The 13,757-nt window shown below is 32.8% G+C and overlaps 1 protein-coding gene across 1 annotated transcript in view; it reads right to left on the bottom strand.

Moving 5' to 3' along the window:
- Positions 1-4,499: 4,499 nt before the first annotated feature.
- adgb (androglobin) overlaps positions 4,500-13,757 on the bottom strand; it is a 126,424-nt gene continuing 117,166 nt past the window's right edge. Inside the window, exons 35-36 of the mRNA XM_030128232.1 lie at positions 5,082-5,265; positions 4,500-4,914 (exon numbers count right to left, since the gene is read on the bottom strand). Coding sequence (XP_029984092.1) covers positions 4,708-4,914; positions 5,082-5,265 — 391 coding nt within the window. The 3' untranslated portion in view covers positions 4,500-4,707. The remainder of the gene's footprint in view (positions 4,915-5,081; positions 5,266-13,757) is intronic.

The following is a 13,757-nucleotide window of genomic DNA, read 5'->3' as shown; positions in this document are numbered from 1 at the left end:
GGTGATTTCATTAATAAAACAGAGTGTATTATTGCATATACGCCAACTGAGGTACAGTTATTTGATAAAATACTAAGGATGTCTGATATTGGCTTTTTTGCCAAAAACCGATATGCCGATATTGTCCAACGCTTAATTTCTGATTCCGATATCTACAGATACCGCTGCCGATATATGTGGGATATTAAACTAATTTTAGGTAACATCACATATCTCCTGTCATGGAATTAACACATCATGCCTAATTTTATTTTGATGCCCCATTGGATGCATTCTCAAATGCAACAAGGCTTTCAAAATGTAAACACTGTCTGTGCAAAGAATATATACTTCAACTTAAGTTGTGGAAAAAATGCCATATTTATTTATTTTCTCTCCCTCCCTCCATGAGTCTATTACAGTGTGGAAACTCTACTGTACAGTTTTGAAAACTGCACATTTCTTTCAGTTACAAACAATGCTTCATTTATGTGTCGGTAAATGCCGGCAAAATCAAGGCATTATTTTATCGGTTTTAACCCTTTCATGCATGAATTATGAGAACCTTAGTCAAGATTTTTTTTTTCTGGAGTGTTTTTATACCTCCTTAGGCATAAAAAAAAAATTTGCGATCAAGTTTTTTTTTTCATGGAGTTACAAAAATGTCCATGCATTTAATTTTTTAAGTAAAGAAATATGTATTTAAAACCCAATATCACAAAGTAAAATGAAAACAATGAAATTGAAACATTTTTAAGGCTGCTAATTTGATGTTTTCTCACATTTTAACATACTCTAATGCTAGTTATTACCTCATATAATATGCAAAAAACAAGTCTTTTTGTCTAACAAATAACAACTGATTTACACTTAAACATGTTACTACAGATCAGGTTTATTAAGAACAGCAAAGTTATAGTAATGGTATGAATTGCAGTGTATTATGGGATGTTGCATAAGTGTCCACTGTGTTGGCTCATATGGAACTAAAACAACGAAACCTATGAATATACAAGAGAACAGCTGGAGAAGAACTGTCCACTGGAGTGACCACAATGCATGAAAGGGTTAATGATAGGCAAAAAAATGATAACAATATTCACCGATATTACATTTTTATGCCAATATCGGGCCGATATTATCGGACATCCCTATAAAATACCTAAAGAAACTATTTCTTTTGCAAATAACAATCATAGTCACAACAGGTCTGGATTAAATGGAGTAAAACATTCAGATCATATACTCTCGCGGAGAAAAGAACAAATTATTATAGTCTGTGCATGCCTTGAATTCACAAGATGGATGAATGAACGTCCTTTTTGTCATTTATAAAAGTACCAGTGTAGAAACTGATTAAAGCCCTCTTGAATTATTGCCGCTAAAACGAAAAGTGAATTAAAAGACTCACCACAGTCTCCAACGCCACTCAGGGAATGTGTATCTAGTTTCACTTAATTTCATCATCCCAGTGTGGGGGTCCATTTAGGAATCAAATATTTTTCTTATTACTTAGGGGAACACGAACGGACACACAATGCTCAACTGTACCCCTATTTTTCAAGGTTACACCAGCGTAATTCTGTCTCTCACAACACATTTGCATCAAAGCAGCCGCCAACAGCTGCCAATTAACAAACAGCCCCTCCGTTAATACACACACGTCACTGTCAATTACGGCGTCGGGTGATCTCTCTCTTTAACGTCAGAATGGTAAAACGCACGCATACACATACAGCGAGTACAAGGGGAGGCAGGAGGAGTGCAGAAAACGGCAAAAAAAACAAAAAAAAAAAAAACAACTGCTAATGTTTTAGAAAGGGAGGAATGAATTGGGCGAGAGGGAACCGTGCACAGACAAGAGGGAATGTTCTGTGCCAGGAACAAGGCTTTCAGGATTAGCTCTGTCATGCAGTTGCAAGAGCAGAAATAGTGCTTGGCTAGATGAGGCCTGACAGACTGAACAGACACACAAGTCGAAATAAGCACCAAACATCTACGAGGAGAGGGGGGAAAAAACCTGCACACCCAAGCATCCGAACACGTATGCGCATTTTCCACAAGTCATCGCTCAAAGTTTTTGTGTATATGTTGGAAATTAATAATTAAAAGGCCATCACCGGAATGAAAGGGAATCATTTCCTTACAAAGAAAAGGAACTGTCAGCAGCGGGGTACAAAAGCTTTTTTTTTTTTTTTTTTCCCCGAGCAGGAGCGGATTACTGCAGAGGATGACTTTGCATATGCACATACAGTAAAAGCAGGCACAAATCTTCCTTCTCATCCTTCTATCTTTCATACACACATGCGCACATACAGTCGCGGCATAATAATTTCCTTCGCGCGGCAGCACAAAATTGAACTATTCATTATTGTCAACCTTGAAAACACCAGAGTGCAGGCAGGCATTATAATGAGAATCCATTACTCGTTACTGCCACTAGATGGCACCCTCTTCCTTTTCATTTCTAATTTAGTTTCCCATTCTTCACTTGACCGGCTCACTCTCTGTGGGATGTAGAAGCAGCAGAAGCACTAAAATACCAGGATACGGTAAAGGTCACTTACTTTTACTGTATCAAATTTATGCTCAAAATGTGAATTTACTGAGAGTTTTAAATGTATTAATGACTCAACTACCTGCCTTGAGATGTACTTAGATAAGTGTTGCTCATGTTTTAAAGATCTACCACCTACTAACGCTCCGTTCTCTATATACATCAAATTTTCGTGGTCTTGCAGGGACGGAGTTTTGTCGGCTAAGAATATATCAATCAAGAAATCAATTAGAGCCGCTCAGCTTGAGGGAGGGTGGCTGCATCCGGCATGCATCGAGTCGTACAGTCAATACAGTGACCTTCAAGAAAAGAAAAGATTTGTGGAATTTAATCAGGCATATTGGGCATCAAAAAGTCAGTACTGTACGCTGCAGGTGAAATGGCTTGACATTCATTCTAAGGGCAACAGAAATACAAGTGGCTGCACGTGTCACCTACTGTATTTTCAGTTTAAAATGCTTCATATATGGTGATAAATGTTGTATGTTGACATTAGTCGCTTTTCTACACTGCAAAAATACAAACCACGCCATGTTTCTTTTAAAACTCTTCTTTTTCGCTTGCTGTAACATTCATCAAGATCCGTTTTTTTTATTCATGTTACTGTAGTTGCGGATAAAAATCTTTCCATTGCAGTTTTGCGTGATACGCTCAAAAAACCACCTCTTGCCAGCGCAAAAACTTTTAATCGAAACAAGAGTTTTGGCAAAATTCTCATTTTCCCATTATTTTATATTCACGCAATTTTAGGGTCAATGCACTGGGAAAAATCTAAATCTTACCAACTGTATTTTTCTCATTTCTAGACAAAATATCTCATCACACATAAAATAAGACATAATCACCTAAAGAGTAACTTTTCAGTGAGATATAAGAAGTTATTTTTAGACAACTGATCTTGAAAATCTTATTTCAAGAAATTTTACCAAAATCATTTCATTTGTTTCATTGGCAGATTGTTTTGCTTGAAATAAGGCAACAAAAAAAAAAAAGAAAAAAATGTTGAATTAAGCAAAAAAATAAAAAATGTTGAATTTAGCAAAAAAAATAAATAAATCTTGAATTAAGCAAAACAAAACAAAACAAAATCTTGAATTAAGCAAAAACAAAAACAAAAAAAAACAAAACAAAAAAAATCTTGAATTAAGCAAAAAAAAAAAAAAAAATAAAATCTTGAATTAAACAAAAAAAATCTTGAATTAACCAAAAAATCTGCCAAAGAAACAAGTGAAAATGATCTTGCTGAAATTTCTTGAAATAAGATTTTCAAGATTTATTGTCTAAAAATAAGTTCTTATATCTCACTGAAAAGTTACTCTTTAGGTGATTATGTCCTGTTTTAAATGTGATGAAATATTTTGACTAGAAATTAAGAAAAATACAATTGGTCAAATTTAGATTTTTGACCCTAAGATTGCGTGAAAATAACTTGCACGAAACAATTTACCTAATGGGAAAACGACAATTTCGCCAAAACTGTTGTTTTTCGATTAAAAGTTTTGCGCTTGCAAGAGGTGGTGTTTTTCGGGCATAGCGCAATTGGTAGCTCACGCAAAACTGCAATGGAAAGACCTTTTTCGCAACTAGAGTCATGTGAATTAAAAAAAAAAAAGGATGTTGACAGATGTTACGAGAAGCGAAAAAGATGTTTTAAAAGAAACATGGCGCGGTATGTGTGGACACACCAAGAAATGGAATCATTTTTGAAGTTAGTACAGGATAGAGGGGTAATATATAATAATAATGAATATATCTGTAAATCAACACAGTATTTATGTTCGTCGCCATGTTTATGGAATGACTTCTCGTGTCATTTTACGACAATAAATGAACAAATCATTGCATTTGTGATGTAACGGAAAAAAACGACATTACACACTTCTGTTTTTTCAACATTTAGTAAATATCGGTAAATTTTTGCGCATATGTCCGATGGAAAAGCGGCTAAAGCGAGTAACGTGTGCTAAAGAGGTTTATATGTGGTACTGGTTGTCAAAAGACACATGAGACAATAGCGCCCGTCTGCTGGGCTTGTGTTATTTCCTACAGTGTTGTGTTGCTGTGTTGTGTTTCAGAGACTTCTCACTGTCCAGACAGACTTGTTTAAAGGTGACTGTGAAGGAGAGCTGAGACTGGAAGACTGGAACACTGCAGCTCAGTGCCAGTGGCTGTCATTTCTTCTTGCCAGCGCTCTTGGCACGTTTGTTTGTGGGCTGTTGGGCGGCAGTAGACGAGGGGGCTGTTTTTTCTAGCTCTGCCTGCTGGGCATCCTCCAAATCTTGCTTCTCTTCTTGTTCCTTTTTCGCCGCCGCAATTTGATGGCTACTAAACGCTTCACAAGCATCAAGGACTTTCTTACGACGCTGCCACAAGGCTGCCTGGAGACAACACAGAGATACGAACAGAGACAATTCAGTGAATGACAGGAAACGGTCGACGACAAATCTTTCTCACCCTCTTTTGCTTGACAGCCAAATTGTCGCCGCCGCCTGAATATCGGCGAATAATTTCAGACGTCAAGCGGTTTGCGTCCGTCCTGGCTGACCTGCATGTTCTCACGCATTTCCAGCTGGTGTCTCATTAGCGTCTTCCTGCTGAGATCCTGCTGTTTTCGGTGCTCGAGCACATTTTCACGGACCAAGCGGTAGGTCTGGATCTTTTCGAAGCGCTCCCTCTGCTGGTTCTCCTCGATCTGTGTGTTCATCAGCGCCGGAAAATCCTTTTCACGTCTGCATACAGTACATACATACACAACACATTCAGTATATTTGCATAGTACACCTCAAAAACGCTGATTTTAATGTTTCCAACCAAAATATTTGTGTTTGTATATTAGCTATGCGGTGAATGCTCAAGAATATCTTTGAGAAATTTAGTGGGCTGTCACATATTATAACAGATATTTTCCATTCGTATTTTAGTAATCGAGATTGAGATTGAATATCCAACAACGGCGACACAGGCAGGACAAATAAAAATGGAAATGTGTAAGAAAAATACATAGACACACATAAGAAATGACAAATGCACTGTACATTCCCTGTTTCATTCTGGTATTCTGGTATTTCACTGCTAAAAACTGACTCTATGAATAAATAAGCATTAATTTGCAAGTGTGTGATAAAAAAAAAAGGTAAATATAAATAAAAGATGAAGACAGAGATGCATGATTGTTGTTCAGTTTGACATTAGTCTACATATGTGTGTTCAGCAAAGAGAAATGACCAATATAATTATAATATCCGGTCCCAGGATCTGTTATTTCGATGTGTTCCAAAAGATAGAACAAAACTGGGAAAGAAAAAGCTTTTAAATATCTGTTCCCAATGCCTGGAACAACCTACAAACGGAGCTAAAATGAAGGAGTTGGTCTCTTAAAATACATTCAAAGCCATTTTAAATTAATGGGAAAAGGGGGAAAAAAATAATTAAATAAATAAAGTAACCAAAAAAACAAACAAAATGGGCAAAAATGAACAAAATAATCAATGAACTGAACAGGAATTACCAAAATAATCCAAAAAATTGAAGAAAAATATCAATAAACTGAGCCAAAATTACCAAAATAACAAAACAAAATGAATGAAAATGAAGAAAATGATCAACAAAATGTACAGAATAATCGACAAATGGAAAAAAAAAATTACTAAACTAATAAACAAATCAACAAAAACGTCAACTAACTGAACAAAAATTACCAAAATAACAAAAACAAACTGAACAAAAATGAACTAAATAATAAAAAAATGAACAAATAATCAAAGAACTGAACAAAAATGACTCAAACAACAAACATAACGGACAAAAATGAACAAAATAATTAATGAAATGAACAGAAATTACCAAAATAATAAAAAAAAAATTGAACAAAAATATCAATGAACTGAGCCAAAATTACCAAAATAACAAAACAAACTGAATGAAAATGAACAAAATAATCAACAAAATGTACAGAATAATCAACAAATGGAAAAAAAATTACTAAATTAATAATCAAATCCTACAAAAACATCAACTGAACAAAAATTACCAAAATAACAAAAACAAACTGAACAAAAATGAAATAAATAATAAAAAATGAACGAATAATCAATGCATTGAACAAAAATGACTCAAACAACAAACATAACACATAAAAATGAACAAAAAAATTAACAAAATGTTCAGAGTAATCAACAAATTGAAAAAAACTTACCAAACTAATCAACAAATCAAACAAAAACATCAACAAACTGAACAAAAATGAACAAAATAATTAACAAAATGTACAGAATAGTCGATAAATGGAAAAAATGATCAAACTAATAAACAAATCCTACAAAATCATCAACAAACTGAACAAAAGTGAACACAAAAACAAACTAGAAGCACTTGGAGAGTGCAGACCTCCGCCAAGGCAGATCAGCCCCCTCGATCACCACCAAAATTCAATCATTTATTCCTTGTGCCAGTATCAACATTTCCTGAGATTTTCATCCAAATCCGTCCATAACTTTTTTGAGTTATCTTGCTAACAGACAGACAGACAGACAGACAGACAGACAGACAGACCAACGCCGGCAAAAACATAACCTCCTTGGTGGAGGTAAAAAATGTACAGAATAATCAACAAATGGAAAAAAATTACCAAACTAATCAACAAATCCAACAAAAACATCAACAAACTGAACAAAAATGACCAAAATAGCAAAGACTAACAAAATAATCAACAAAATGTACAGAATAATCAACAAATTGAAAAAAATGACCAAACTAATCAAGAAATCTGACAAAAACATCAACAAACGTAACAAAAATGACCAAAATAACCAAACCAAACCAAACAAAAATGAACAAAATTTAAAAAATGAACAAAATAATCAATAAACTGAACAAAAAAGACCAGAATAAGACTGAACAAAATGAACAAAATAATCAATGAACTGAACAAAAATGACCAGAATTGCAGACTGAACAAAATGAATTAAATAATCAATGAACTGAACAAAAATGAACAAGATAACAGACTGAACAAAATGAACAAAATAATCAATGAACTGAACAAAAATGACCAGAATAACAGACTGAACAAAATGAATTAAATAATCAATGAACTGAACAAAAATGACCAAAATGACAAACAGACTGAACAAAATGAACAAAATAATCAATACACTGAACAAAAATGACCAGAATAAGACTGAACAAAATGAAAAAAATAATCAATAAACTGAACAAAAATGACCAGAATAACAGACTGAACAAAATAATCAATGAACTGAACAAAAATGACCAAAATAACAGACTGAACAAAATGAATAAAAAATAATCAATGAACTGAACAAAAATGACCAGAATAACAGACTGAACAAAATGAACAAAATAATCAATACACTGAACAAAAATGACCAGAATAAGACTGAACAAAATAATCAATAAACTGAACAAAAATGACCAGAAAAACAGACTGAACAAAATGAACAAAATAATCAATAAACTGAACAAAAATGACCAGAAAAACAGACTGAACAAAACGAACAAAATAATCAATGAACTGAACAAAAATGACCAGAATAACAGACTGAACAAAATGAATTAAATAATCAATGAACTGAACAAAAATGACCAAAATAACAAACAGACTGAACAAATTGAACAAAATAATCAATACACTGAACAAAAATGACCAGAATAAGACTGAACAAAATGAAAAAAAAATCAATAAACTGAACAAAAATGACCAGAATAACAAACAGACTGAAAATGAACAAAATAATCAATGAACTGAACAAAAATGACCAGAATAACAGACTGAACAAAATGAATTAAATAATCAATGAACTGAACAAAAATGACCAAAATAACAGACTGAACAAAATGAACAAAATAATCAATAAACTGAACAAAAATGACCAGAATAAGACTGAACAAAATGAACAAAATAATCAATAAACTGAACAAAAATGACCAGAATAACAGACTGAACAAAATAATCAATGAACTGAACAAAAATGACCAAAATAACAGACTGAACAAAATGAACAAAATAATCAATGAACTGAACAAAAATGACCAGAATAACAGACTGAACAAAATGAACAAAATAATCAATACACTGAACAAAAATGACCAGAATAAGACTGAACAAAATGAACAAAATAATCAATAAACTGAACAAAAATGACCAGAAAAACAGACTGAACAAAACGAACAAAATAATCAATACACTGAACAAAAATGACCAGAATAAGACTGAACAAAATGAACAAAATAATCAATAAACTGAACAAAAATGACCAGAAAAACAGACTGAACAAAATGAACAAAATAATCAATAAACTGAACGAAAATGACCAGAATAACAGACTGAACAAAATGAACAAAATAATCAATAAACTGAACAAAAATGACCAGAATAACAGACTGAACAAAATGAACAAAATAATCAATGAACTGAACAAAAATGACCAGAAAAACAGACTGAACAAAATTAACAAAATAATCAATGAACTGAACAAAAATGACCAGAATAACAGACTGAACAAAATGAACAAAATAATCAATAAACTGAACAAAAATGACCAGAATAAGACTGAACAAAATGAACAAAATAATCAATAAACTGAACAAAAATGACCAGAATAACAGACTGAACAAAATGAACAAAATAATCAATAAACTGAACGAAAATGACCAGAATAACAGACTGAACAAAATGAACAAAATAATCAATAAACTGAACAAAAATGACCAGAATAACAGACTGAACAAAATGAACAAAATAATCAATGAACTGAACAAAAATGACCAGAAAAACAGACTGAACAAAATGAACAAAATAATCAATGAACTGAACAAAAATGACCAAAATAACAAACAGACTGAACAAAACGAACAAAATAATCAATACACTGAACAAAAATGACCAGAATAAGACTGAACAAAATGAACAAAATAATCAATAAACTGAACAAAAATGACCAGAAAAACAGACTGAACAAAACGAACAAAATAATCAATACACTGAACAAAAATGACCAGAATAAGACTGGACAAAATGAACAAAATAATCAATAAACTGAACAAAAATGACCAGAAAAACAGACTGAACAAAATGAACAAAATAATCAATAAACTGAACAAAAATGACCAGAAAAACAGACTGAACAAAATGAACAAAATAATCAATAAACTGAATGAAAACGACCAGAATAACAGACTGAACAAAATGAACAAAATAATCAATAAACTGAACAAAAATGACCAGAATAACAGACTGAACAAAATGAACAAAATAATCAATGAACTGAACAAAAATGACCAGAAAAACAGACTGAACAAAATGAACAAAATAATCAATGAACTGAACAAAAATGACCAGAATAACAGACTGAACAAAATGAACAAAATAATCAATAAACTGAACAAAAATGACCAGAATAAGACTGAACAAAATGAACAAAATAATCAATGAACTGAACAAAAATGACCAGAATAACAGACTGAACAAAATGAACAAAATAATCAATAAACTGAACAAAAATGACCAGAATAAGACTGAACAAAATGAACAAAATAATCAATAAACTGAACAAAAATGACCAGAATAACAGACTGAACAAAATGAACAAAATAATCAATAAACTGAACGAAAATGACCAGAATAACAGACTGAACAAAATGAACAAAATAATCAATAAACTGAACAAAAATGACCAGAATAAGACTGAACAAAATGAACAAAATAATCAATAAACTGAACAAAAATGACCAGAATAACAGACTGAACAAAATGAACAAAATAATCAATAAACTGAACGAAAATGACCAGAATAACAGACTGAACAAAACGAACAAAATAATCAATACACTGAACAAAAATGACCAGAATAAGACTGAACAAAATGAACAAAATAATCAATAAACTGAACAAAAATGACCAGAAAAACAGACTGAACAAAATGAACAAATAATCAATAAACTGAACGAAAATGACCAGAATAACAGACTGAACAAAATGAACAAAATAATCAATAAACTGAACAAAATGACCAGAATAACAGACTGAACAAAATGAACAAAATAATCAATGAACTGAACAAAAATGACCAGAAAAACAGACTGAACAAAATGAACAAAATAATCAATGAACTGAACAAAAATGACCAGAATAACAGACTGAACAAAATGAACAAAATAATCAATAAACTGAACAAAAATGACCAGAATAAGACTGAACAAAATGAACAAAATAATCAATAAACTGAACAAAAATGACCAGAATAACAGACTGAACAAAATGAACAAAATAATCAATAAACTGAACGAAAATGACCAGAATAACAGACTGAACAAAATGAACAAAATAATCAATAAACTGAACAAAAATGACCAGAATAACAGACTGAACAAAATGAACAAAATAATCAATGAACTGAACAAAAATGACCAGAAAAACAGACTGAACAAAATGAACAAAATAATCAATGAACTGAACAAAAATGACCAAAATAACAAACAGACTGAACAAAACGAACAAAATAATCAATACACTGAACAAAAATGACCAGAATAAGACTGAACAAAATGAACAAAATAATCAATAAACTGAACAAAAATGACCAGAAAAACAGACTGAACAAAACGAACAAAATAATCAATACACTGAACAAAAATGACCAGAATAAGACTGGACAAAATGAACAAAATAATCAATAAACTGAACAAAAATGACCAGAAAAACAGACTGAACAAAATGAACAAAATAATCAATAAACTGAACAAAAATGACCAGAAAAACAGACTGAACAAAATGAACAAAATAATCAATAAACTGAACGAAAACGACCAGAATAACAGACTGAACAAAATGAACAAAATAATCAATAAACTGAACAAAAATGACCAGAATAACAGACTGAACAAAATGAACAAAATAATCAATGAACTGAACAAAAATGACCAGAAAAACAGACTGAACAAAATGAACAAAATAATCAATGAACTGAACAAAAATGACCAGAATAACAGACTGAACAAAATGAACAAAATAATCAATAAACTGAACAAAAATGACCAGAATAAGACTGAACAAAATGAACAAAATAATCAATGAACTGAACAAAAATGACCAGAATAACAGACTGAACAAAATGAACAAAATAATCAATAAACTGAACAAAAATGACCAGAATAAGACTGAACAAAATGAACAAAATAATCAATAAACTGAACAAAAATGACCAGAATAACAGACTGAACAAAATGAACAAAATAATCAATAAACTGAACGAAAATGACCAGAATAACAGACTGAACAAAATGAACAAAATAATCAATAAACTGAACAAAAATGACTAGAAAAACAGACTTAACAAAATGAACAAAATAATCAATGAACTGAACAAAAATGAGCAGAATAACAGACTGAACAAAATGAACAAAATAATCAATGAACTGAACAAAAATGACCAGAAGAAGACTGAACAAAATGAATTAAATAATCAATGAACTGAACAAAAATGAACAAGATAACAGACTGAACAAAATGAACAAAATAATCAATGAACTGAACAAAAATGACCAGAATAACAGACCGAACAAAATGAACAAAATAATCAATGAACTGAACAAAAATGACCAAAATAATCAACAACATGAGGAAAATGTATGCATTCGTATGTTTTTAGTATGACATTTTATGTACGATTTTACTTCTGCTGATGCTGTCTATACTAGGACACTGTTGCAAAAGAAGTTTTTAATCTCAACGAGTCGTTTTTTTCCTGGTTAAATATAAGTAAATAAATAATAAGACACGGTATACGAATAGAGTATAAAGTACAAAACGCAGTCGTGTGTTTTCTAACCTTAATGAAGAGGAGAGGTCAGAGGGCATGGTGATGGAGTTCATTGGGTTAATGAACATCACCTCTTTCACGGAGTATAAAATCGTGTGTGTGCAGATTCTATAAAAATGTGTGTGTGTGTGTGAATCTCTGATGTGCCCTGTGGTATATCTGTGTGAAACAGAGGTGTACTGCCGACTAATCAGCCTCTCCTAATAGACTTCTCCTCAGGATCCCTCTTTCTCGGCTTGAATTACAGGCCACGGTGTCGACGGCCATTAGCAGCTGGACGCGGACGCGCGCACACGCACACGCCCACAGCAGGAGAGCGCGGCGAGGTGATGAGAGAAGGGCCACATCTCATTGGAGAGACAAGCTCATTGGTGTCCTGAAATAGCTCTCTAATTAACAGACCCAAATATCATCTCATTTATCATGGAGAGGGACGGACAGAGGGAGGGATGATGTAGGGGAGAGGCGAGAGCAAAGGGAGACTCATGGGAAACTATGGGGGGGGGGGGGGGGGGGGGGGGGGTTGAGAACGCTGACCCAAGTCAAAAGCTAACGACGACAGAACGTTTCAGGAATAAATGCTAAATCTGGTGAAACTATGCGATCTGTGTCCATTCATATTTAAGACTTTGTATCTATATTCTATAGCTACTGAAGACATTTTATACTTTCAATCTTTTGTAGCCCCGGTTTTTTTTTTTGGTTTTTTTTTTTTTTTTAACAGTCCCTTAATGCCAGAATTTATGTAAAAGTACAGCTCTGGAAAAACATAAAAGACCACTGCAAAATTATCACTTTCTCTGATTTTACCATTTATAGGTGTCAAGGTTATTATCGTTAACGAAAACGAACGAAACGACGAAAACTAGAATTGAAAAAATAGGACCAATGGCCCTGTAGCTTACTGGCCAAATTAAAAGCTTTGGGAAATGCATCCAGATGCCATTTATTATCACCCAGTTCTGTGTATTTATTCTATTACAGAAATAGCCCATGTTTTGGTCATATTCCAATCAGATCTGTCGAACATTCAAATTCCAACTTGATATCATTGATACTGATTTATTGCATCACTCCACTTCCTATGTGTTATAATGGGAAAAATTTTCAGAGTCGCACCAAATCCAGAATCAGATCCGGATTGAAATAATTGCAATACCTTGTGTTGACATCATCATACAGAAGCTGTATACCAAGTTTGAAGTCAATCAGAACTGGAGTTTCAGAGAAGAAGACGATTGGAATGTTTTCCCCATAAGAGCCCATGTGAAATTTTCCGTAAGTTCCCGGATCCAGAAGAAGATCCTGATCAGCATGTGGACATTATGTTTTGGTCATCTCCCCATCAGGGCTGGACTGTAGAAATTTACACTGGATATCAT

Source organism: Sphaeramia orbicularis, chromosome 24 (assembly GCF_902148855.1).
Source record: "Sphaeramia orbicularis chromosome 24, fSphaOr1.1, whole genome shotgun sequence".
Taxonomy (NCBI): Eukaryota; Metazoa; Chordata; class Actinopteri; order Kurtiformes; family Apogonidae; genus Sphaeramia; species Sphaeramia orbicularis.
This window is presented reverse-complemented; position numbering and strand designations above follow the sequence as displayed.